General features: G+C 40.8%; 2 protein-coding genes across 12 annotated transcripts in view; both read right to left on the bottom strand.

Annotated features, from left to right (window-relative positions):
• Window positions 1-1,349: 1,349 nt before the first annotated feature.
• Window positions 1,350-14,149, bottom strand: smpd2b (sphingomyelin phosphodiesterase 2b). Of its 3 annotated transcripts, none has more exons than XM_033625467.2 (11): window positions 13,893-14,149; window positions 9,903-10,014; window positions 9,704-9,800; window positions 9,443-9,519; window positions 8,873-8,966; window positions 7,944-8,033; window positions 7,772-7,854; window positions 7,423-7,555; window positions 5,939-6,043; window positions 5,631-5,808; window positions 1,350-4,078 (listed from the first exon to the last, which is right to left on the bottom strand). In XM_033625467.2, the coding sequence occupies exons 2-11, from the start codon at window positions 9,950-9,952 to the stop codon at window positions 3,642-3,644; spliced, it is 1,344 nt and encodes a 447-aa protein (XP_033481358.1). In that variant the 5' UTR covers window positions 9,953-10,014; window positions 13,893-14,149; the 3' UTR covers window positions 1,350-3,641. The 3 variants fall into 3 exon arrangements, with proteins under 3 accessions (XP_033481358.1, XP_033481359.1, XP_033481360.1); XM_033625468.2 differs by having other exon boundaries at window positions 13,902-14,149; XM_033625469.2 differs by lacking the exon at window positions 13,893-14,149 and adding an exon at window positions 10,230-10,796.
• A 2,121-nt stretch (window positions 14,150-16,270) lies between these two features.
• tead3b (TEA domain family member 3 b) overlaps window positions 16,271-26,867 on the bottom strand; it is a 43,007-nt gene continuing 32,410 nt past the window's right edge. For 4 of the 9 annotated variants that reach the window (XM_033626742.2, XM_033626745.2, XM_033626746.2 and 1 more), the window contains 10 exons: window positions 25,403-25,414; window positions 23,326-23,451; window positions 23,153-23,193; window positions 22,927-22,983; window positions 22,402-22,466; window positions 22,185-22,321; window positions 21,046-21,219; window positions 20,479-20,622; window positions 20,231-20,383; window positions 16,271-18,527 (listed from right to left, as the gene is read on the bottom strand). In XM_033626742.2, coding sequence (XP_033482633.1) covers window positions 18,414-18,527; window positions 20,231-20,383; window positions 20,479-20,622; window positions 21,046-21,219; window positions 22,185-22,321; window positions 22,402-22,466; window positions 22,927-22,983; window positions 23,153-23,193; window positions 23,326-23,451; window positions 25,403-25,414 — 1,023 coding nt within the window. In that variant the 3' untranslated portion in view covers window positions 16,271-18,413. The remainder of the gene's footprint in view (window positions 18,528-20,230; window positions 20,384-20,478; window positions 20,623-21,045; window positions 21,220-22,184; window positions 22,322-22,401; window positions 22,467-22,926; window positions 22,984-23,152; window positions 23,194-23,325; window positions 23,452-25,402; window positions 25,415-26,867) is intronic. The other 5 variants (XM_033626743.2, XM_033626747.2, XM_033626748.2 and 2 more) reach the window with 3 other exon arrangements.

Below are 26,867 nucleotides of genomic sequence, written 5' to 3'. Positions count from 1 at the left end.
CAACTTGTGAACTACAAAATAGTTGGCAGGCCACCTGGCACCCTGTCTGGCCTGTGGGCCGTAAACTGACTATCACTGATCTATAGTAAATACTTCTTCCGCTGCTGGTGTAGAAACTTTCCTGAGGTCTGAGAGCCAACAAGCTCAATTCATCATGTTTTAAAGTCGTGTAAAGTTAAATACAGCCTTTCATTAACAGCCACGTCACAACACAGGACTTTAATTACATGTTGCTCAATCAACACACATGATAGACTAGATTCCGTCATACGGAAATGTAACACAAAGAGTGTAAATGTAGACTGTAATCACACCGAGGAAGCGATAAGTAAAAGTGAGTTCAGACCTGTTCATTGTGCACGATACGCCTCCGTACCTGGCAAGAGTCTGAAGATGATGCTATCAGGAGACACTGCAAGACAAAAAACAGCTAAGAGTGGGCGAGTAGCTTCTTTTAATTTGCAACAATGCTAAAACAGTATAAAAGAATATAATAGGATGCAGTTAAAATATTTCAGGTAAGGATAAGCTTCACTTACATATCATGCAAGTGAGAGAAATGTGACTCTTGCTGAAAATGCGCAAGTAAAAATACAGAGGTAGCTTACTTAGTAGAAAATAAAAACATTACATACTTACTGAAACTGTCAGAGAGCTGTGTGGATCATGTACCAAGTTTCGTGCCAAGGTCATGCCAAACAGCTCCTGATTTATACCCTGTTCTGTTGAAGTGCACAGTGTCATTATTTTCACCTTCCAGTAAAATCACTTTAACAACCTTTTCCGAAATTTCAAGAACTGATTTTGTAGTTTACAAAAAAGACCTACAGCCTCGAGTAATTTGCATGACGTGTAGTGTAGCCTAATTTACATACAGCATATGTATTCATCGTGTCATGCAGTCTTATAATGCCTGTGTAACTCCACCAACTTATTGTTCTTCATTTTGTTGCAGGTAATGAAGCTACATGTGAGGTGAACAATAAAGTTATCAATCTCTCTCTCTCTCTCTCTAGTTTGTATCTGGTGTGTGTTTAACCCTGTGCCGTGGGAACAAATGAAAAGTTTTACAGTACCACACCCATGGGTGCTCTTGCCTCGAGGGCGTACTTGTGCCAGCACGTAGGTGTAATCTGGTAAATTTGCCCGTCACCTCCCCTCACATGCTCTTGCACCTTTGTCCTGTGGTTGCTGGTGAAGAGCCAGTTTGCTGTTTCATGCTTTTCCTTGTAAAGCTCGTCAGTCAGATGAACTCACATCGCTCTCTAGTGGTGAAGGTGCAGACCTGTTGTGTATCAGTGAATGTCTGCAGTTGTCACATGTGTCTGGAGGCAGAGCAGTCAGGAAGCGTGAGTAGAAAGTCTTTATTATTGCTTTCATAGTCATGCCCATTACAGTTTTCCTGTTGGAATGAACATCAGGTGTTTATTTAAATTATTTTACCTTTATGAAATGAACAACTACCAAATGCTTTTCTAATATTGAGGTTAAAGGTTTAAAAATGATCAATCATTGTTTGCTTTCTAATGAGTCATAACACTGTCTCACAGCGATATGTATCATTAAGTAATGTCCTATCTTACATAAAAGGAAGTGGTTTACCTGGTTAGTCAGCTAAGTGCACTGCACACTAAAGATATATTAAGCATTTACATTCTTCTACAGTACATGATGTTTTTTCTTTTAAATAATTCACGTGATCAAATTAGGTCAAAGTTAGAAGTACATGACAGAATATCTTATGTAAAATCCCACTGTTATATTATGGGAAAGTGGAGTGTCGATTGTCTAACATAAAAATACTTTCCAGTACAAGGCAGTGAACGTGAGGCATGCAGATAGAGTCTGTCCCTTTTCCTACAGGGGAGCTACTGAAAAGTCTGAACCTGTGCATGAGTCTTTGTTTCTAAGTGCTACTGGAGGCTGTTGACAATCTGTCCTGCAGAGAAAAAACGTTACAGACCAAGAAATGTAAACCTCTAACATTCGGAGTGTGTATCCTCTGTGCAGTGGAGACCACTGGGCTTCTTTCTTTAAAGGAGCAGTGTGTGGGATTTAGTGCCATCTAGTGGTGAGGTTAAAAACTGCAACCAACTAAGTGCCACATGTGAACTCCCTGTGAGGATTCCTTCAGTGTTTATTGTTCAGGAGGTTTTTTGGGAGCTGGATTATCCGCAGAGGTCTCGTCCTCTCCGAAACAAATGGACCAGGTGATTTAAACCAGTAAAAACACTGAATAAAACAGATTCACGTTACAAATCGTTGTTTCACCAACACAGTTCGGCTCATTGACAGGCTGCTAGCCCAGCACCTGCTAATGTGTGCTCACCTTTTTACTCTGATAACTTAAGATCCAGATGTTGAGGAGGTTTTTTGGGAGCTGAATTACCCGCAGAGTACAAACGGACCAGGGCTCTCATTTATAAACATTGCCTACGCACAAAACAAGGCCTGAAAGAGGCAAGCACCACTTCCGACGCAACAGTTGTGATCTATAAAATCAGACTTGATGGGAAAAACTTTGAGCCATGCTTACAGACATTTTGGAGAGGAGAAATCGGCGATGCAGATGGTGAGGTAAAAGCCTTATTGAGTATTTTTTGGTGTACATTTTTGGCATAGATCCTAAAACTGTTAACACTGAATTATAGAAGTTTCACGTTACAAATCAGTGTTTCACCAACACAGTTCGGCTCGTTGACAGGCTGCTAGCCCAGCACCTGCTAATTTTTACTCATCTTTTTAGTCTGATAACTTAAAATCCAGACATTCAGGAGATTTTTTGGGAGCTGAATTACCACAGGTCTCCTCCTCTCTAGAACAAACATTGATTTAAACTGGTAAAAACACTGAATAAAGCAGTTTCACATTAAAAATCAGTGTTTTCCCGACACTGTTTGGCTCATCGCAGAAGGGCTGCTCACTACAGTGGCTGACATGAAAACACGATTGGCCCTGTCTAGAGCTAATGTTTGGTTTGTCCATTCTAAGCCACCATAGAAACATGGTGGTGCAACATGGCGATCTCCGAGGACGAGAACTCACTCCCTATGTAAAAATAATTAGATCGTAATAATGTAACGAATACATACGACTCTCATTTTCAGGTGATTATACACTAAATAAAAACACACTAAATCCTACACACTGGACCTTAAAGTAAAGCAGCAAGCTGTCTGGACCATCTATGATTATTTGGTGGACTCTCCAAATCACAAAAGGGGAAGCATGAAATTCTAAACAGAAACAACTGGTCCCACTAAAACTACTGGTGGGTGGAATGCAGGTCAGACCTCATGCTTAAGAAACACAAACGGTCAAGTTCGTGACCTTTAAGAACAGCAGTAGCACAGATGTATCACACTGTGTAACAGGAAGCGTGTTTGCTGAGGTGCATAGAGGGAGGTCTAGGGGTAAAAAAAGGCTAAAGACGAGTATATAAAAAGTATAAAAAAAGGTCAAAGCATGTGTCCTGCACGACTTTCAGAAACGTCCTTCAAGAACTCCTTCATTCAGCAGTACTTAATCTCAAGAGCATAAAACACATTCAGAGGATAAATGCCTCCTTCAAACATCCATCTTTAAGCTCACTTCAAAGGCTTCCTTCCAGTGAGCCCACTTTGACCCAGTTGGCTCCTGTTTTATTCCTCTGGGTCAAAAGCGCTGGGCTCATGACCCTCTGGGGGCCTCCGCTGGGCGCTGTGGGGCTGAGCCAAAGGAAAGCCCCTGAGCTTCTCCTGCAGACTTCCTACAGCCAGTCTCATCTGGTCTTCAGCCCCTTGAAGAGATTTCAGCTCCATTGTGTAGAAGATGTACAGCAGGAAGGTGGTCAGCAGGATGGCGAAGCACAATGCGGCCAGCAGGTAGAAGGATGTACGAGGGAAAGGTTGCTCTGCTCCCAGGGCCAACCAGGGCACGGCGGCGATGGCCAGCTCCACGAACAGCAGAGCCAAGCCCATCACTCCGGTGCGTGTGGCTGTGTAGCGCATCCTCTCAGCACAGTGCAGACCCACTTTGACTTCTGTACGGGCCTCTGTCACGATGTCCACCAGCTCGGCCACCTTCACTGAAGACATGACTGAGTGAAGAGACAAAGAGGAAGTCAGAGATCTTTCAAGAGTTGACTGATGGTTTACTTCAGACATTCTGCAGGATGATGCCAAAGGAGAATACTACAACCTGTAGCTGACATTACATCAGTACATTTGATGTGCTTTTACAGGGTCTTGCTCTCTTGATAACTTTATTATTATTATTAGAATTATTTTGTCGTATTGGGTCCCAGTTAAGCCTACTTACACCTGGCACAAAGTTGTGCACAGCGCAGCACAACTGTGGTTGCCAGTTTCAGTCCAATGCAGCTGACGGTTTCTCACTATTTAAAGGACACATTATTCAGATTTGAAGATGCGCCTACATAAAACCGAAAGTATGACAGCAACATGTCATTTTCGTATGAATAGCGGCGGTTGGAGGGGAGGGTGGACACTTTGCGCTCTATCTCTGCTGTGACTGAGTAATTTAAAAACTTGTATGTTTTATCTAAATGACATTTTTGCAGTGGACACATTGGAAAGTGTAAATTAAGAGGTTTCTGTCAATATTTCTGTCATGCTTTTATGATAAAAACTCATGAAGATATTAATCTAACTACATGACATATTGATCAAAATCCTGCCAAGCTCCGCCAGATTTAAAGGATGATGCTCTGAAAGAGATTTAAATTACAAAAGGACAAGCAAATTTGCAGAAAATTAAGGTAATAACAGCTGTGATTATTACTGGGGGAGGGGTGAAACATTACCTACATACACACTCTGGACAGGATAAAAAAATGACTGACCAGTTCAGGTAATATTATATCACCCCACCTCACCTAGAGAAAATAAATACATGTCGAATGGGGATTAAAGTTTAGCAGCACTTTGAGTTAGAGGGTGACGTGCTCACAGTGACAATGGGCTCATTCAAAATGAACTGTGCCTCGTCTGGAAAGTGGACAAGATCAGGCAGCAGCAGCAGGAAGCGGTAACAAAAAGCCGAGGTGAGGTCGGACAGCTTCCAGCGGCCTTCAGTTTGTACAGGAAGTCACACAAGCACTCACATCCTGATAGAGCTGATGCCTATTTATTAAAAATGTTATCAGAGTCATGTATCCGTTTGTTTACAGTCTCCAGTTGTTTTAATTATAAAATGCTTCACAGGCGATCTGTAATTTATGTTCATGGCTCAACCTCGAGCAGAGCAGACCCGTCCCCTCAACTACAGAGACTAAATAATTTGTGTTTACTATATGTTTAATATTTTCAGAGGAAAAATTACAAGACAGCAACTTTCCTTAAAGGTCAGTCAGATATAGTCAGGGCTTCACATCTGTACAGGTGTTGTAAATGTCTGGACCAAATTTCATGGCAATCCATTCAATAACAGCCATTTCACTCAAAACCACGAACCTCACAGGAAAAGTCAGGGAACCACCAAAATCAGTCACTTCATCCTCAAAAGACCACGACTGTCTGCACAAAATGTCGTCATACTTATCTATTCATAACTGTTGAGATATTTCAGTCTGGACCAAAGTGACACTGGCGTCCCTCGAGCCACTCTGGTATCCTGTCTATGACACATACCTGCAGCGGAGTCCTGATTCTTTGGTTGCCTGTCACTTCCTGTCTCAGTTGGAGTGTGTGTCTCCAGCCTAAACCCAGCAGTCAGAGCCTCATGGTCGGAGTACGGGAATGGATGATCAGGGACGGAGCCGTTGGTGGTGGACATGAAATCACAGTAGATGTCTGTTTTGGGAGAACCCTGGGGATTAAAAGAAAAGGGGGAAATGCACTTTGTGAGTCAAAACACATTATAAATTCATCTGATGACTGAAACAAGAGGAGATACACAGTGAACACAGCAGGTGTGACGACACAAAGCTTTCCCTCACCTTGAACAGGATGTAGTCGATCCGAATTCCCTTCTCAAATGGACAAAGCTCCTTTTTATTGATGAAAGGGTTGTCAGCTATTAAAGTGATACCGTCCTCACACCCCTGCAACAGAAAACAATTTGTAACATTTAGAAAACAAGAAACATATTAAAAGGAAGTCTTCACAGTCAGCCTCACTTTCATAGTGTTGACCATTATTTCTGTCAGTTATGACAATGTTTTACCCACTAGCTCAGTTCTTGAGACATGAAGCCACAATGACACTGCTGGTTATGACTTTACAATGTCGTGGCGAAGTGTGCTTATCGAAGTTGTGCAGGAAAGATGTTTTTCAGTGTCATGGATGATAGTATCAGACTTCTAGGATACATGACCTCGCTCTTATATCAACATAAATGGTTATGAGAATGTGGCTAATTAGAGACTTGTTTTCAAGCCTGTCTGACAGCGAGCCATCCGTGCTGCCCCGTATTTCACCATTTACCTCACAAAATGTAAAAAACTGTACAACTTAAAATGTGATCATAACCAATACAGACAGAGCACAATTAAGTCCTGCCCACACCCGAGGAGAAAACAATTTACCTCTCTCCACTGACTTTGTATTGCGTAAAGATGCTTCCTTGTAACTTCCTTCTGCTACTACCAAACAACAGAAAAATACCTAAAAGTTGCTGTGTGGTGGGATGCAACACCAACAGGGTAAAGAACCCATAACCAAGTGTTTACTGTATAAGCTGCTGAACAGAAAAATTGAGCCTTCAAGAAGACAAAATTAGAGGAGAATAGGGATGCTTCATTCATTCGTTTTCCGTAATTGCTTATCCTGTTGGGGGTCACAGGGGGGCTGGAGCCTATCCCAGCTGACATTGGGAGAGAGGCAGGGTACACTCTGGACAGGTCACCAGACTATCACAGGGCTGACACATAGAGACAGACAACCATTCACACTCACATTCACACCTACGGACAATTTAGAGTCACCAATTAACCTGCATGTCTTTGGGCTGTGGGAGGAACCTGGAGTACCTGGAGAAAACCCACGCTGACACAGAGAAAACATGCAAACTCTGCACAGAAGGGCTCCCCCATCCCAGGGCTCAAACCTCCCTCTCAGGCTAAAAAGAGGAACTGTCTTGCTGTGAGACGACATGACAATGCTAACTAGTGCACAACTATGCCTCTTAATCTGGCCCACACAAATTGTACAGCTCTGAGTTTGTCAACACATCTTTTCCTCTCTGGTGCTAAAATTATCCCTTGACTTTTGAAATCTAATGTTGTAAGCAGTTGAGCCCTTGTTTGCATTTTGTGACACTGACTGTTTCCCCCTGGTGTGAGTGGTTTTACAGTATGACGTGTTTCGCTCTGTGTCTGTATCATTTATGGCCAAAACTATAAGAATAAGTTCCCAGTTAAAAGCTGAATTCTCCTTTAATTACTTAGCAGACAAATTAATCCACACAGCACCTACCACCTACATCAAATTTAGCCGTCTCTAAATAAGAGTCCTTGAGTCCAGTGTAAGACCTCAGTAGTCTGTTGCCGAGGTCCTGAGGGTGCATGTTGAGGTCACCACCTAGAATCACCACATCTGCTCCAGCTGAGGTGTGGCTGTGAGGCAGAGAGAAACACTATGTTACCAACTAACTTAATTAAAACATAAGTACTTGTTAGGAATACTGTAAGGGACTGCTGTGTTGCTTTAAACACTTCGTTAACTCCAAATACAAACAAATGAGGTTCAACTGTGAAAAATATGCAAATACACACCACAGTAACCAAATTATGGCTCAAAGTCTTTGTGCAGAAATAACAAAGACACACTACCGAATGAACTGCTGCAGCTCCCAGGCCTGAACCACTCTGTGAGGTAGATAAGAGTCCTTGTCTCTGCAGTACTCTGCATGCAGCTGAAATCAATACAGAGACAACAGCACATTCATCAGGAACTGTATATAATACACAGGTGAGGCTGAGAGCTGATGTTAGGAAACCTTACATGAGTCACGTAGACGTTTGCAGTCAGACTGCCAATGCTTAAGACAGCCATCCCAACAGCTTTACCTCCAAACCAGTCGCCATGGTGGGCCTAAATATAATGAAGAATTCAATAAGTTAGGAGAGAAAAGGAGGTATGTTATTCTGCAAAGAGAGGATGTAACTCTAAAGAATCACATATCCACTCTCTACACTCACCCTTGGTTTCCTGTATGTTTTACAGTGAGATTTTTTGAGACCTTTTTTTTTTTGGACTAGTCAACTAGTCTTAACTAAAATTTTCATTTCAGGGAAATTAGTCGCCAGGAGCATCCCTAGTTGCTAAGGCCTTTTGTGCAACGGTCGAGGAATTCCTTAAGTGTAGGACCAAGACGAGGAGAAAACCATAAATACTGAAGTGAACATATTATGGAAATCTTAGGGGAGGCTTATGGGTGTTTTTTTGCAACTGATTTTATTTTGAGGAACCTTAACCAGGACTATAAGGAAAAATTTAACTTAGGGTGTATTGTGCAACAGACCCCTGACCTTTAGTCTCCACCTCTCAACTCTGGAACAAACTGCTGGAGGACATGGAGCGAACTCGCTCCTCATCTTTGTTTAAAACTCTATTAAAACACACTGTTTTAGAATGACATTGTCTTAATGCCTTTCTAAATTGTTTTAATTCTGTCCTTTTACTGCCATTGATTCGTCTGTTTAATGGCTCTTTATTTTAATCTTATTTACATTTTATTGCACCATGCGTCTCTTGCTTCTATGTCTTTTAGGAGAAACTTTGCTAACTGTTGTGTAAAAGTGCTACATGAATAATTTTTTTTGGCAAATAATGAGGCTCTTTTTTAAATGTTTACTGTTCTTCACTTTCCTCAAGCCATATTTGAAACGTACAGCACAAAACTATCTGTGTCTCAGGCTCTACAGACTTACCATGTAAGGATAACCGTTCAGTGAGTAGCGAAAAAGAAATGTATCATGGATTCTGTGTTTGGAGAAAATGGCGAGTCCACTGCCGATGACTCCGCTGGAGAATGAGAGCAAAAACAGAACATGAGCAGAAGTTGTGTTTCCCACACTACACCACCTTCAGTAGGACCTAAATGTTTGAAGAAACATGTCACACCCCTGGTGTCCATATAGATCTACATTACTCTAAAGTAAGAATGTTTTATCTGTAGTAGATGTGAGAACTTATCTACAAGAGTTGACATTTTTGTGAGCTGCAGAGGGGATTAGAAAGGTAGGGCCGTCTCATGCTTTGGTATGGAGGTCAAGAACGAATTAAGCTGCATGAATTAATCCTTAAGGTCTTGCCCAGGCTTCAGTTAAGTTTGGGGTCTTTGGATCAACGCCATGCAAGTACATTTTTCTGACAGACAGCCTTTTGAAAATATGACAACTTCCTCATGAATTTTAATCAGAGATTGCAAGACGACCAGAGGTAAAGGGTTCAGAGAAGACTGCTCAGCAACCTTGGGGTGATGAGGAAACCTTGGTTACCTTTTGAAATAATGAGAGTGAGGATGACAACAGGCGAGTTTCTTTTTCAAGGAGAGATAGTCTTTCTCACTCCACACCTGAAAGAAAAATAAATCGATCGTCACTCGAAAATTAGAACCATCTTTGCATTATTTATATTGATCATACAAGTTTACAAGAAGATTTATAACTCAAGAAAACACCTAATTCTACAGAGCACGCAAGCTGGATCAGATTAGTGACTTTGCAACTTTAAAACTTTGTAAGATGGCTTCCACCAACCTCTTGCAGTAAGACAATATCATGCTCTTCCCTGCACAACATATCTCCAATCATGGCATAGCGCTGAAGACAGTGTTTGCTAAGGTAGCGGATCCCCCTGAGAAAGAAACAGAGAAAATAGGGACACTGTTTTTGCATCCATGTATAAGGACAAAAAAAGCCCAGTGCATTAAGAATCACGCAAACCACAGCCACTGACCAGCAGTTCAGAGAGAGGACCCGCACATTGACGGAGTCTGTGTTAGCCATGCTGGAAGATCAGTAGATGTGATGATGGTGTTTCAGATCAGATGAGATGACTGGGACAGCTCCTGATGGGAAACACACAAATAGCTGTTGTTAGAATGACGTTGTTATCCGAGTAAATTTTTGTTTTTTTGTTTCCCAATGTTACGTGACATGTCTGGATGCACAAAACCTTCCAGCATATACACATGTGATAATAATGGGTGTAATACAGCAAGGAAAAGCAATCTTTGACAATGCACATATATTAGTCACCGGAAAAATCAATACAGCATATTACATGATATTTCTTCTGAAGTCTTCTCTTTTACAGACTGGAGCAGGAGTACCTCAGGGTTCTGTTCTTGGTCCCCTTCTTTTTATGCCGGGCTCACACTACATGATATTTCTGTCCTTTCTGATGGTCACGATGTCAGATTAGGTAAGTGTGGAGTCATAAATTCATGCCGTGACTCGGCCGACAGACATGACACACCACACGATGTTCCACACCAATCATCCCCGGTCGTCTTTCATGATCTGTGTGATGTCATCACGTTATTCTTGTCCCATTTTTATCATTATTACTATTATTTCAGTCACTGTGTCTGTTCATGTCCCAGCCGAAATGTTGTCGTAGTAACGTAAAAAGTGCCACCAGATGGCAGGAACTACAATTGAATCACTGAATCCTCCACAACAAGTTCCAGGAAATGTTTCAAAATAAAATCCTATTTAAAAAAGAAGGGATTCTCTCGACCGAAGTTATAGTGAGCTTTTAAATTTTTTTTTACAGATACAGGAAGTGTTGAGTTTGAAATGATGGCACAATGCACTAACTTTATCAAGGCAAACGGGAGCGGATAAAGAGTAAAAATATAAAAATACAGAGGGAATAATAAATAACTTCCCGCATATAATGTAGTCTGTTTCAAATGAAGCTGGGAGCCTCTGTGGTTGTGGTAAGTAAAAGTAGAAATTAAGTAAAAAAGGAATTCAAATTCAAATTGTCGTAGGGGGGTCCCAGACGTGGCGTCAGTTGTCGTCTACTATGACACATGCTGCGTCTGGCTATAATCAGGCCATATTGTGTAGTATGTACCCGGCATTATCTTATATATTAATGACTTATCACAGTCAGGTGTTGGAGCAGGTTTTCAGATGTATGCAGATGATACAATCATACATGTATCTGCTAAAACTGCTCTGGCAGCTTCCAAACAACTGTGGTGTCAGTTTGCTTTTCTGCCCGGGCTCGGTCATCAACAGAAGCTAATGTGTTAAATCTAAATATTAATGGACAGCATACCGAACAGGTCTCAGAGGTAAAATACTTTGGCCTCATATACAAAAATTCTAAGAGCATGTTAAGATGGTGAACAGGGTTGCAAAAGTAAACTTATACATTTAGACTTATCAGGGACTGTCTCCCATTTCATGCTGCAAACAGTTTAATGCATGCTATGATTTTTTTACATTTAAGTCACTATGTAATCTCTTGGTCACAAGCAGCATCTATAATAACTAAGCCTCTTATAACGATGAAAGTTCAGACAGGAAAGCAATAAGAGCATTGCCATGTTCTTCAGAAAATAAATATGTTTTTTTTGATTATTTCATTGATTTTGCCAATTTCAAACTCATCCATAAACTCCTACATAATCAGGCTTCCCAGGTGCTCGGTGACCTCGTGGTTCCACTCAGAGATTCTGGCTCAGTAACACGTGGAGCAGCCAACGGGAATTGTAAAGTTCCCCTGTGTAAATCCTCATTTAGATAAACGGCCTTTTCTGTCCGTGGCATTAACATGTGGAATTCTTTACCTACAGAACTTAAACTGGATTCTGATTTAGATCACTTTAAACTCAAAATGAAACAGTTTTTAAAAAGGAATCAGTGATGCAGTCATGCATAATTTGGTGCTTCCTAGTCTATAGTGCTAATTATGTGTTGACATTTGTGTCTTGTCTGTATTTTTATTGTTGTTTGTACTTTGCACTGTTACTTGTTTTTTTTGTTGCTGAGTCTTTTGTATCTTAAGGCCCAGCTAGGGACGGGCATTGCAAATTAGCTCAGGCTATAAATGCTGTGGTGTGTGACTTGTCCCTATACAAAAGATAACTAAATAAAACTTTGTGTGGCAATATGGTTTCAATACACTGAACCAAGTAACAATTTTCTGTTACATAAACTCTTAATATCCAAATTAAACTTTTGGTAGCCTACTCGAATAATACAATTAATGGATTTTTTTAAAAATATCATATTTAATTTTCATGTAAAAAACATTACATATACATACACACTAAAAAACATACTTGTATGACATACAAAAAACACAAACAAACAAAACATGGTGACTCTCAGTAGAAACCTCAACCAACAGATGGTGAATTAAGGTGCCTAACCACTGGGCCCCAAATACTCTCAAATTCAACATACAAACACAGATTGTCGCATCGAAGGCTCTCAAGGTGAATCCCTGAGACACAACCCCATGAAATTAATTGCTTTTTTAGTCCACTAGATACATTTTGCTGCAATACAAATGACTGAGGTGAAGTGAACAGATTGAAAACGTTACTTCATTAAATAAAACTGATGTTGGCAAAGTTTTCCTTTGGGGAAAAAATTGTAGTAATAATAAAATAATAAATCACACTATATGTTATCACAACACTCATGACTTCGGTATTGTGACAATATTACATCATGGGGCCTCTGGTGACTCCCATTGAGTTCCTAAAATAAAAACTTCATGACCTTAAAAACCACACAATCACGAGACTCAGAGAGAGGCACACGTGCTATTAGCCCTATAGAGTTACCACTAAAAACTGCACGGTAAGCGTCAAAAGTGCAAACCAAGCAGACTGGAGCCAGAGTATAGTTCAAGTTCTTGGACTTTGTGTTTTAAGAAATCAGCAAAAAAAAAAAATTCACTCCTTGTAACTGAAAAACTGCAAACAAATCTGATTTTATTCTACAGACTGTGAATTCTGTACATTAAAACAACAAGTCTGCATCTTTTCAGGTACAGACAGGTCTGAAAATAAGCAGCTATGTGATTTTAAATACTGTGATGACACTCAGCTGACCTGACAGGCCTCACTGTGTCATGCAGTGGGGAAATGTGGTGGAGACAAAGTAAAGAGGTGAATGCATTCGCTGCTTTCTCCTGGGAGTGCAACAATACACCGGCCGCACACAGAGTGCTGACATGGCTTTGCTCTGTCTGGACAGAATAAGGGGGAAGCAGCCAGGCAGGGGGAAAAAAATCAAGGGGCTTTAGTGTCAGAGGTAAAACTGGCTGTTTATTATGTGTCAACACAGAGAAAGCAAACAGAGTGAACACAATAAAGCATTTCTTCCTGAGGCTAAACATTAACCTCACGCTGTATAAAGCATCTCTGTGTGTTTATCCACAGAGGTGTGTGCAGGCTGAAGATGTCACAGCCAGGTAACAGCTATTGACTTTAACCCAAAACGAGGATAAACTTCCTGACGCTATCTATAAACAGCGGGCGACAGTTTGTCACGCACACAGCCTGCATGTGTCCTGGATCTCACACCGCCAAATGACCCCAGATTAAGTTACATGTGACCCAAAATGCCGGTTTGTCTGGGGATGTTTTGGGGCAAGAAATGCAGAGGTAGAGAACCGTTAGCTCAGAGACAAAGTGGATAAAATTCAGCTAAGGTAAATGCTACACTTGTTTGCCATCTTAGCGCTTTGCTAATTAACATTTTGATGAAACCGTTAAACATAGTCACCTTCATCATCACGTAGCTGCGGTATTCGACCGTTAATGACGACAGGTAACACCGTTAAGACAACAGCTGCTAAACAACTCAAGTTAGCCACTTGACTAACGCTAGTCTCTGTCACTGTAAGCAGCTCCGGTTTCTGTTGACCTATTTATTTATTTATTTATTTATTTATTTATCAGGTAATTCAACTCACCGCACGAACCTGTTGACGTCAGCTGAAGTTAAGTGGACCGTTTCACCGTCTGTGCCCTAACTGTTAACGTTACTTTGGGCTTTAAACCCCAAACACTTCCTGTTAGCGTGCTAGCTAGCTAGCTGTTGTTGTAGTCCGAGTTAATTATTATCATAGTCGGTTTGACAGCATATCAGATAACGAGCAGTAATTTTGCGGTATTTGGACACTTCCATTCCTACGTGATTTTCCTCCCGGCGTGGATTCAGCAGAGGTATAAAAATATTTGTGATGATATCCGGTTGTATTTGTCCTTCAAAATAAAACACGAACTTAGTCGCGTCTGTATTTCACTTCGGTATATGCAATAGACATGCAGTCACTGATATTTACCGACAGAACTCTCTGAGCATATGTGTATATTACATTTTAATGGGGCTGGTAATAATTGTGATTAATTTATTTTTTAAAAACTCGATTTTATTTTGTCGTTTCCGGCTTGATTCTGCGTCGGCCGCAATGACTACTGGGAGATGAAGTTCTTACAGTCAAACGTCAAAAGCAAGTAAAAGTCGTTAATTCAAAGCCCTGCTTGAGTAAAAGAAAACAAATATTATCAGTAAAATGTTTAAATGCCCCCTTTTAATATTATTTTATTATAAATTACCTTGTGAGAGTGTAAATAGAAGAAGAAGATAATTAATCCCGAGGGTAAATCGTGTTGTCATACACACAGGCCCGTAATACACACAGATGCACAAACAGGACCTGTATATGCATTAAATGGTTTGCCTGTTTAACACAGAAAAAAATAACATATATCAACCAGGGAGAGACTTCAAATAACCACAAAGAGACAAACAGACCACAAAGAGATGCAGACACAAAACTACAGAAACTGTGTAGGAGAGGTAGTGGAGTGTTTTGCATGTCTATGCTCAGGGCCCATTGTCTCATAATCCACCCATGGTGATGCCCTACAGTCTGTACCGGGTCCCTACCTTTAATTTAAGTCCTGACTTCACCTGCGTGCTGTGCTCAGGAATGTCACACAGCAAAACAAGGAGAAAATACAGTCAAACGCCAGAGTGTCTGCAGGTAAATACACAGCCACACGTCTAGCTGCTTCTTGCATCATATGGGTTATTTAAAAATGAGACAAATATAAGTGTTTTGTCTTTGAGGAAAAAGTATTCTCCTTCCACTGCTTCTAAAAGCAACGTAATGTCTGCTATGTGGCAGGAAACGTCTGCTGGCAGGTAACTGTTGGTTTGCTTGTTTCCTGTCTGTTTATGAAGACACTTCAGTTCCTCCTGCATAGTTCTTGTTTTTTTATGCCTACAAATTTGTGATAGTGCTGCCATTATGAGATACAGAAAAAAAGTGAACCTCCTTGAGCAATATTGCGTGATTAGCCACATATAGCTACTGTATTTCAAGAAACAAGTCGCAGGCCATTTGAAATCAGTCTGTGGGCCACAATTGGCTCTCAGGCCAGACTTTGGACATGCCTGCAACATACCAAACTCTCTGGCCCTTCAGATGATGCTAGAGCAGGGGTCGGCAACCTTTACTATCAGAAGAGCCACTTTAGGCCAAAAAAGAAAACCGCAAAACATATTTGAGCCTCATAATAAAGGTAACACAGCCTTTTAAGTCAAATTTAGCCTATCAACATTACTAACAGATCTAAATGAGCATTCATTAATATGTTTTATCACAAGGTGGCTCCTCTGCAGTGGGTTGTTTTTGATTATTTGGTACTTAAACTGTGCAGTATTGCCAGTAAAAGCAAACAAATTTGTCCATGCAGCCTCTCCCCTTTTTGGATTTGGAATCCACAGCTAGCCCAGCAAGGTAGACTCAAGACTACTGTAGCCATCGCAAATGATGTTTGTAGAGGAAAAAGCGCCAGGTCACAGACGTATGACACACATTTTAGTTGCTGAAATGTTAAAATATTTTTTAAATCGATGCATAGGCTACAATTTTTTTACAGCTAAAGAATATAAGAATCACTTTAGGCTTGCAACAATAAATGAAAATTAAAACGTTAAAAAAAAATAACGGTTATTTATTCCATATAATTTTCTGTCAAAGCCAAAGGGAGCCACTGGAGAAGGGCTTAAGAGCCACTTGTGGCTTTGGAGCCGCAGGTTGCTAGAGGATAAATATATGTTAAAACATTTGCAGCAGTGATACAAGGAAAACTTCTAATCAGGTCACAGAATTTGGTGCAACACCCGTGACCCCAGGGGATCTCTGTAATAAATGCTCAGTGCACCTTTCATTTAAAAGTATGGGTAAAAAACTGAGGGTCAAGCATGATCATGAAGCTAACTTGTGAAAGTTAACACTAACACAATATCGCTGTGAAAAGATCCATCATGGACAAAACAGACTTACAAACATTTTTAATAAGTTTTCTGGGGAAAATGGCCCCAAAGGCACCATGCGTCTTTTATTGTTAGATACATTTGTTTGATTACATAGTCCAACCTCTACTTTGAAGTATAAAATTGCAATGCACAATGGTAACAAAGACAACAGTAAACCACCTTAAACCAAAAAAACAAAACAAAAACAAAAAAAAAAAAAAAAACTGCCCACACCATTCAGAATATGATACATTAGATATCTCATTATTAATTATCAATATCAGCACAATCACACATTATTTTCAGTGGAGCATATGGCAAACACTGAAAGTCAAAAGACAACAGAATCAAAACAAAACATTAATCTTGATAATGGCGAAAAAAAAAATAGTCTGTATAAAAGATGAATTGAGAGTCCTGCTAGAGGAGGAGTGTTATTGTATCTAGCTTGTGAAATATGACATTCAAAGCCAGGTGCAAATATTCCGCCGCACAATATCTTAAATTTGTTTATAGCACAATTGTCCAGTGAACCACACAGAGTAGACACTTGTTTCGCAGGATCCACGGGACGACAGTTCTCCTGTCTCTAATGTGAGTCCTGCAATACTTTAAAAACATCTCCATCACAGTGGAAAATGATCAACACATCTCCAGTACCCGCCCCGCCCCCGCCCTCCCGCTATCTCTTATCCAACCCTATAAATAACAATCAATGGTCATACTCCACGCAGCACAGAGACAACAGCTCGCATTCAAGACAATCATTTCATTTGATTTCAAAATTCATTTCACGTGAAACAACTGTCTCAAACATCCAAACTGAACTTTTATCAACGGATGCAGCTTCTCCACATGTTACACCGGAGAAGGGTGAAGCAAAATGAGCCGACTTCACAGCGTACAATCTCTTTTTTAAACAAAAGAAACAGTGATTAACTTCTCTCCACTTAAACCGCGGTCTCTGTGCTGAGTTAATTGATCACAAATACGAACAGAAAGCCCCCCCCCCCCGACCCTCCAAAAGAAAAAAATACTCCTATGTAACACATATTCCTTTAGCATCCACTGACTCACAGTACAGAAACAAGTTTCAATTAGGCTACATAACTCAAGGCAGAAAATAAGCACTGCTGTTGCTTCACCTCCCCCCTTCTTGATCTTTTTAAGTGCAACCAAGCACACGTCTTCGCACAGAGAGAAATAACAGGGGATCTCTTAAGGATGGCAAAGCCCTGGCTTTATGTCAGGCTAGCAACGGTACAAGGCATCCCTAGTGTCAAAAGTCAGTTATAGATAGATGCTTGTAAGACCTGATTTTTAATCTGTGTAATAAAACATTTAAAAAAAAAAGCAGAACCTAAATAGTACGGTAACACAATAAACCTTCTCCCTAGACACTTGGACTGTAAAACTTGGGACGATCTTTTTTGTAAAAACAGGCTACATGAAAATTAGTAATCCCGTCCCATTCCTCTGTGTGCTCAAATACAAAAAAACGCCTCTGAAGATGTCAATCTGAGGCGCTTCTTTCCAATTTTTTGGACAAAATACATGTCTTTTTTCTGTTCATTTAAAAACAAGAGGTAGTAAAAAAAAAAAAAAAAGGCGATCCAAAGTGGCAGGCAATGATATAATCTTTGGAGAAAAGGCACTTGCTTTCCTAACACACCTACTGCAACAACACCACTTGGCTCTGGTTTCCCCCCTTCCGTGGTCCTGTTCTCTCTACTTCTTTAATCTGTATGTACACTTCTCTTATTGCTCGGAGCGTGATCCTCCGCCGATACTCTAAGAGTCCTTTCAACCCTAAACACATTCTCGTTCCCTCAGTAAAACATTTCAGGCTCCATCGATTACCTCGGCAAAAGTGACCCACTTCATCTAAAGCATGTTTAAACACATGGAAAATAACTGGTTGTTTGAAAAATCCGTAATTCTTCAAAAATTTCTTTGCTGTGTCAGCACGTCGAGATTCTTATTTCCTCGCAAACGAGACTTGTTTTTAAAGCATAAAAATGTGTCCGTGTTAGTTCGGTCTAGCACTGTCTGAATGTTTGTCTTGTTGTTGTTGTTTTTTGTTTCCTGGATGGTTGAGCTGGTCGAAGAGAGATTGTGTCACGCTTTCGTCTGGCTTTTCCAAAAAAACCTCCCTGAAGAGCTGTTAGTCTTTAACAAGTCTGTAGACGTGATACTGAGCTCCGTGTTCACTCGTGGAAACCTCAAAAACAAACGCTATACAGAGCAAGGTCTCCTGGGTGTCGCGGTTCGTCACCACCTGAGGGGCAGAGAGAAAACGTCAGGTGAGACACATGAAGCAGCACAATCTGTTTTGAAACACCACAGTGACAAACTGTTGATGGTTTGGTACTTTATTAGAGGAATAGTTTGACATTCTGTAAAATACTCTTATTGGCTTCTTGCAGGACGACACCAAATGTGATTTTACTGTCGCAGACAAACCTCCAATGTTGGATAGAAGTCATAAAAGTTGTGGCACGCTCCTGTGAGCTCAGAAAACTCAGTCTGAATTGTCGGTCTGCTTCTCGATTTGATGTTCCAAATAAAAGAACATGTTTATATTATCATAAAGTTTTATTCCTGGCTCGTGTACATAGTTTAATGACTGGAACGTTGTCAACAACCAATATCTGCACTCTCTCTCCAGCGCCGAACAAGAAGCAGCAAATCATGGTCTGAGTGAATACCCAATTCTGATTGGCTGCAGGGTGTCTGTTAAAACCTGATAATGTACACCTCCTAAAACGTTCCACTGAAAATGTCTGTTCACTGTTCTAGATTAATACGCCGACTACATAATAGTATCAGTATCTGTAATCTGTTTATAATTACTTTACACCACAGGAGGGACTCGCTACTTCAGGCTGCGACCAACAGTAACGTTACACATGGCGTATTACTTGTTTGTGAAAATCTTGATATTGCTTTGGGGACAGTGACATAGCTAGATAGCTATTCAGTCTTGTTGTTAAACCTACTGTTTGTCAACTGTATGCAGTGTTACTGACTTTGAATCTTGCTAGCATAATGTTAGCTCTCTGGTTAATAGCTGGGACAAAGGGTTCCATGAGCTGGGTGGACTAGAATATCTCTCATTGCTAGGTCGTATCTAAGGTTTGTCCTATTTACTAGAGTGGTGAATACCGTTTCCACTGCATCAGAACCCTTACAGGGCGGCCATGATTGTTCCAGGTATGAGGTAAACCCTCAGGTTTTACCAAGGAAACCAAGGTATTGTATGGGTCGTGAGAATCTTTAGATTTTGACTGCAAAAAGCATAAAAATATGAATAAATATTCTAATTTTTTATTTCTTTACTAAGTGACTATGGTATAAGCGGGATCATGACCTTTGACATATTGTCGAGCTTTATCCCTTACATATTTTGTAAAGGGAGTTTGGCGTAATATTTCCCATCAGGAGCAGGATGGGAAATAATCTCTAAAGGAATCTAGTTTAAGTCCTGCCAATAATGACTCTGAAAGGTCTCCAGTCTTTGCAAAATCTTAAAGTGTGTGACTAAAAACGCACCTTTTAGTGTATGGTAGGTATTAGATGAGAAGACTGATGCCACTCTAATATCTGAATGTTAAATGTGAAGCTACTGCCAGCAGCTGATTAGCTTAGCTTAGCATAAAGACTGAAAACAGGGTAAACAGCTAGCCTGGCTCTATTTGAAGGTAACAAAATTGTCCAACCAGCACATTTAAAGCTCAGTAATTAACATATTATATCTCATTTGGTTGAGCCGTACATAAGCCAGTGTAAAAATGACATATAGTGGGGGTTTGTGTGCCAGGCTGGCTGTTTCCCCCCGTTTCCAGTCTATACGCTAAGCTAAGCTAAGCTAAGCTAAGCTAAGCAGCTGACTGTACGGACATGAGAGTGGTATCAATCATCTCATCTGACCAAAAGTCAAACTATTCCTTCAACAGTCAGATAAAACCGAGTGTGTGTTACCTGTAGGATAGTGAAGTTTTCAAGAACACTGTTCATCATGTATTTTTCAGGCAAGTGTTTGAGTTTGTGGATAAAGTTGATCATGTACTCGCACATCGGAGAGCGGTGGATCCTGTAAACACACTTTCCTCCCTCCAGGCGGGCGTATTCTGTCTGCAACACACACACAGTCAAACACACCGAGTGGTAACGTAAAAACAAGAGGCTGTAGTTTGAGAAGGGAACACAGAATCGGTGCACGTTCTTACCTCAACTTTCTCGACAACCTGCTTCCCAAACGAGCAGACTTTGGTTGAAACAGTGATCGTCATGTTCTCGAGGCTGCTGTACTGGCTGCTGACGCCGTAGAAAGAGCCGGGACCGTCCTGCATGCCGCTGCTGTTCAGGTCCGCCTGCAGGGGGCGTACATGTCATCAGATTGGTGATGATCATCACATAAATGTATGCAGATTAAATTTCCTCATAGGAACTGTGAGGTCTCAAGAACATTTGAAGGTTTTTTTAGGGGTTTTACTATGACAAACTTCTTGAGACTAGACGTTTGGGGTCAATATAATGTGTGCAGAGAGAGGAGGAAGAAATTCATTGTGAAATGCCTTCTGTATAATCTGTGACATATCAGAAAAGGAAGCAGTTTTCATATTTTGACACCACTTGTGTCACTCTGAAAGGGTAAAATTCAAAGAGCTATACAGTTGTACATAAAGAAATTTAGCATCTCTACATATTAGAGTAATGTTAAACATAAAACAAAGTGAAAGACAAATAAACAAAAACTGTAACTGGTAGATGATCACACAAATGTAACAGCTCACCCAGAATTTCACGAGGAAGAAAGCATTCTGAGGGCCTTTCTCATAGAGCTCTTTGAGCCCGCCCTTCTTCTCAGGGAACTTGTCGTAGATCTGCCGGATGTCCACGGCCTCGAGGAGCGGGTCGCTATACGAGGGGTTCGTCTGTCCAATGTGGACGAACAGGTGTTTGCTGTACTGCAGTGCACAGAGACAGATGAGACAACAGAGGACAGGGTTAACCTCAAGAGCATCAGCTGCAGAACTTAATATGACAGTGTGTTCACTGGTGAGAATGAGGAAAGAGGAGAATATCAGGTTGTGTCCTGTGAACAGCTTCTGACATCAGATCCAAACACCACTTAAATATTCGGTTGTTCTTTGTTGTACAGTGGTTTAACCACATCAGACTATCCAGATGGTCAAAGATGCTGTCCATCACCAAAATCGCATGTTATGTTGCCATGTGCATAGACGGACTGTGAGACATTGGGCCCCTGAGCACAGACGTACAATCACATCACACCAGTTTTAGTGTCTTTACATTGGCTCCCTGTCTGTTTTAGGATGGATTTTAAGATGTTACTGATTACTCTTAAGGCTCCTCATGAGCTGGCTCCAGATTACACTTCAGACCTTTTAGTCCCTTATGAACCTTTGTGTAGTTTGGAATCCTCAGGCAGAGGCCTTTTGTCTGTTCCAGAGTCCAGGCTGAAGACTAAATGGGACAGAGATTTTAAGATCAGGGCCTCGAGGCTCTAGAACATCCTGCTCGAGAATATATACCGCTGTATGAGTTAGTGTCTTCATTTAAGTCTCTCCTAAAAGTGTACTGCTGTCGGAAAGCATGTCCTGATTTTATCTGAGCTGTCTATTTTACTGATTTTAATTCTCGTTTATTACCTTGATTTTAGTTTTGGCCTCCTTATATTTCTTTTACTTTGGCGACATTTCAACACATTTACGTTCGTTTCATTGTCATTGTTTTTTAAATGTGTTTTAGATTTACTGTAAAGCACTTTGTATCTGTGTTTTAAAAGGTGCTATTTAAATAAATTTTAAATTATTATTATTATTATTATTATGATTATTAAAGTCCCCTTCCCCTCCAAAAATCCGGACATGTCTGTAAGTGGGGAGCCTTATTGTAAATGTTCACTCACGTTGTCTGGGTCTCTCTGGACCTCCATGAAGGCCGAGTACTCCAGCATCCGCAGCTTAGAGGAAGCGATGGTCCGGTCCTGCCACACTGGCACTGCAGTAGCAGATGGAGGAGGAGGAGGCGCCAAGGGCTCATAACCTGTGGCACAAGCACACGTTTATACAACAGTTATGTTTAGTTTCATTTTTGAACAGTTCTCACAGATGCTTCATACTTACTTGGTATGGGCTGTGGTACAGGACCTGATAGGCTTGTGAACGGGGGCTGTGCAAAAGGTTTGATGCTGAAAGACAATGAATGGTTCAGTCAGAAAATAAGCTCCACTACAGAGGTCGGTATGAGATGTTTGTGGCACATGGGTACTTCTGACGAATGTTTTTTTTTATTGTGAAAAGCTGTTAGTGTCAAAGCATGTGTTTTGGCACCAGCTAGGCGTAAGTCCACCTGCTTCATTGTTTCTTAAAGATGCAAAACAGCATCAATTAATAATGCGTTTACTGACAAATCAAAGAAATTTGATTAAATTATTTTGAGATTTTGGTAGTTTTTCAGTGACCACAAGTCATGGAACACATTGAGGGATTTATCTCCCTTGTTCCTTTTGTTCTCGATCAGATCTGAAGCAGTTAATATGCCCGGTGGTGGTTTACATCAGTGCAGGAAACATACAGTACAATACAGTGGAGAAGAAGAGTTAGTTCTGCTTTGTGCTCACAGTTGGACCTCGGCTAGGGGGAACTTACGCATGGCTGGTGCGGCAAAGCCCAGGAGTCCTTCCCGGGTTGAGATCTAGAACCAGCCTGGTGTGCAAAAATGTGATCCGTTAAACATGCCCTGCAATACCCACCTGACAATAAACCTAACCCCTGTGCTGACTCAGCCACTGTTCTCTTTACTAAATACTAAACTAATTACACCCTGGTGTCACACCACAGACATCAGGAGTGTTCAGTAGAGGGGTTTACTTACTCCTGAGAGGGTCCAGGCTGTCCTGGGATAGCAGGCCAGAACTGCAGAGCAAGAAAATAATGTTAATTAGTTTTGTAGGATTTTTTTATTTTTTATTTAAAGATAAAATTCAAATGCAACTGAAACATACAACAAAACATGATAATGTGTGATAAAATGAGTGGTGGGCTAACTCTGGGTGGTTGGTAGGGGGCAGGAGGCAGTGGTGGAAGGTGATTCTTTATCATACTCGGGGAGACGATCTGTGCAGACGACAGTGCTGCCATGTTCTGCAGGGCTTTGTCTTTAGACGCCTGATCCTGCAGATTGAAACAGAGGAGTGACACGAGTCAGCCACAAGGTGGCACTATAACCTAAACATTATCTACTACTGTATTACAGAGTAGTGTTTAGACTTTACACTGCACTATATTTATTTATGTGTGTTTGATTTATGTTTAAAACAACTATATTCTGAAATTAATGTGTGTAATAATGTTGAGTAGAGCTATTAAGAGATAAACTTGACATGAGGATAGCTTAATAGTGAGAAAAACACTTGTAATAATTCTCAAAACTAAACAACAAAACATTTTATGTGAAACAGCAGCTTGACAGAATGAAGCAGAGAACAGAACAGAAGGATGAAGTAGCATTGGCTGGTGTTTAAGCTCAGGTCACAAGATCAATGAATGTCAAAGTGTTATCAGGATCACCACAGGAAAAAGAGAATAAAGAGAGTGCATTGGTTTAGAAGGCAGATTTGCACTTGTTTTGCGTCAAAAGTACATCAACAAATTAAAATATATCAATGAAACACAAAGGAAAAGGTATACAAAGCCAACAAATTCATGTATACTGGTTCATAATTTACAAACACATCAAAGCTTTGATTTCAACACGCCAACCTAAATTTAAAATGCATCCTCTTGCTCTTTTTTCATGTATGCACTTAAGCTCATTAAAGCTGGGGTAGGCAGAAATCTGGAAGAGGAAAAAGAACAGCTGAATTTGAAAATACACCTTCCTCCTGCAGCTCCCCATGCTCTGTCCTATGCCCCTCCTACCAGATGACCACGAGCGTATTCATGCGCTTCATCCAGTAACACGGTGTTTGCATACACTGATATATTCGATCTTATTTCATTCTAGAGTTGCCTGCTGTGCTTTCGCTCATCCCTTCCTCACCCCATTCTCAGCATTTATCAGACTACGAATGAGACAAGAATTAGCTCACTAGCCACTCCACCATCACTGGGCCTCTGTAACCCAAAGGTCTAACCTACGTAACGGCAGCAACAGAAGGTTTGCTGATCCAGTTGGAAGTCGTGGCTGTCCGATCCCATGGTGCTGGGGTTTGCACTGGCTGGATTTGGGTTGCTGTGGTTGCTGAGCACAGATCCATAGCTGTTGTCCACTCTCCTCTTGATGAGGTGGTCTGTAACGACGGGGAGTGAGGCGGAGTGCACACAGTGATTCAAGTCTCAAGCTATGAGTCTCTGGCTCCAGTTAGTAGTCGGCTGAACTATCCTCTCGCACAACATTTTCTCTCCATCTCCAGAAACTTCACCAACACTGACACCTGTTTTACTTCGTTTTTTTGTCTGACTCTCTTCTAGACTCTCTTTCTGATAAGTCCGTCTTCCTTTTCTGGGGAGCTTTGGAGTGTAGGCAGTTGCTGTCAATGCTGGAATAGCAACTTTTTCTGCAGGATTCTCCACCACTGAATCATGATTTCACCAAAGGGACATGCACATGGCTCTGCATTTGTAATACAGCCAATACACGGCCTGTGATTGACCACTGTCTCCCGTCACAGACTTGATTCTCTAAAGCCTGAAAACAGAGTCAAGAGGAGGTGCACAGGTCTAGTTTGCTCTTGGCTCACATGAATTACAATATGCTCAAAGTTTATTATGGGATTTTTGCCCAGTAATGCCAAAACTAACCTGCCTGTCCCAGCTTTAACCTATGACTTTGCAATCAAAGGACAGATGCCTCAGAAGTGAGACCCCGAATCAAAGAGCAACACCTTAACGCAAAGCAAGCAAGACTTTGGCTCTTTGGCAGAGGCTGAGGGGATTACACTACATCAGGCAGGATGTGCAGCAGTATCTGAAGCGTGGCTGCTTCCTAAGCATTGCTTCATCACAGGACAGTAACGGGGTGGGGACGCCATGCCAGCAGAGGGCCATAGCAAGGGGACAGTGCACTGGTGCTGCCAAACAAAGGGGAGCAGGGAAGCATATTGCACAAGTCAGATTCACTTACCAAATTCATCGCCTGAATCAAAAAAGAGAGAAACCATTAGTACTGTACAGTTCTACATGATGTGCTGAGATTAATAAATTTTGGTGGAAATAAAATTTTATTTTCAATCCAGGTTTGCCTCGTCTGATTTTATTCTGTAGATGTGGTGTGCAGTTACATGAGTTCAGTCTGGGTTAGACGTTACAATGTTCGGTAGGGACTGAGGTTATAGAAGCATGATTCAATACATAATTATCACAATATTTAGAAAGGGGAAAGAAATATTGTTTTATATAATTTCATTTTATTTGACAGCACTAATTTGTGTAATCATTATCAAAATCATGTAGAAAGCAAAGTGTAAGGTCTGTTTAATAAGGATATTCTTTCAGTAAAAGCCCACAAAACTCTGCACTGTATAATTAGGGAGCACTTTGCTTTATGAGACTTTACAACATTTCCCCTACTAAAAAACCAAAAGAGGAAAAACATGATGCAAACAGTAAACAGTTAAATCCTTGGAGGTTTATTGTAGTACAAGCCTTCAGTGTATCACGTCCAATGTACAGCTGCTACTACAGTGTGTATCCATTTCAGTCGTCTCACTTATACTTCCTGTTTGTTCAGCTGATGGTACAGTATCCATTTACTCCCCAGAGGAGGGAGTTGTTCTTTGTTATCTGAACTTAAAAGCGCAGCTTGGAAACTAGTTGAGTGTTTTTCTTTGGCAAATAAACTACTTTGGCTTTACTTCATAACGGCTCAATAAACACTCCAACAAGACGTTGGCACGGCTACCACTGCACGTACACTTCATTAGTTGATATTTAACGTTTATAAAAGCTACAGAGGGAAAAAGTTCAAAGGAAGAACGGCACTGAACTTTCCTTAAAGTGCTGCCAATGCTATCGTCCCATGAAGGTGATCTCACAACGCATTAAAACCAAAACGACTGAACTAAATTACATGATGACTGAACAGGTAAAATTAAAATATGCAGGATTTTTTTTGTAACGAGTACACATGAGCATGAGGTGATGATAATTTTTCATTTTGCTACAAAAATGTGTCAAATATGTTGTTATGTGTGAAGGAGGTTGTGTGTGCACAAAGTAAACACAGAAAGAAGAAAACATGATTGACCCCTTAAAGCAGAGAGGAATAAAGTCACCACACAGAATGAATACAAGCCTTAAAAGTCTGATTTTATAACATTATATTGCAGCTTCTTGGCTCAATTTTTAGAGCATGCTTTCCTCAAAACAGATATGAGGAAGAGTGTCAATTTTAAAGACATTTTGTAAAGCATAATTCTTGACTCTATAATGTAACTGTGAGAAGAGCGGGGAGGATAATGTGGCGACTTTGTTTTGTACGTCCTGTGACTTCGCTGGTAGGGCTGGGCATTGTTTAAAAAATGACAATACCAGTACCAATACCAAAACTCATAGGCCCTGATCACACAGAAAGTGTTTAAGCAGCTGGA

This window comes from Epinephelus lanceolatus, chromosome 1 (genome assembly GCF_041903045.1).
Source record: "Epinephelus lanceolatus isolate andai-2023 chromosome 1, ASM4190304v1, whole genome shotgun sequence".
NCBI lineage: Eukaryota > Metazoa > Chordata > Actinopteri > Perciformes > Serranidae > Epinephelus > Epinephelus lanceolatus.
The sequence above is the reverse complement of the archived record's forward strand: the minus strand, read 5'-3'. Positions and strand labels throughout refer to the sequence as shown.

Coding starts and splice junctions, on each gene's coding strand:
- smpd2b (XM_033625467.2), bottom strand. CDS start 9,952: ATGGCTAACACAGACTCCGTCAATGTGCGGGTCCTCTCTCTGAACTGC. Junction 9,520..9,703: donor ATATTGTCTTACTGCAAGAG/GTTGGTGGAAGC, acceptor TTTTTCTTTCAG/GTGTGGAGTGAGAAAGACTA. Junction 7,556..7,771: donor GAGCTGCAGCAGTTCATTCG/GTAGTGTGTCTT, acceptor TCTGCCTCACAG/CCACACCTCAGCTGGAGCAG.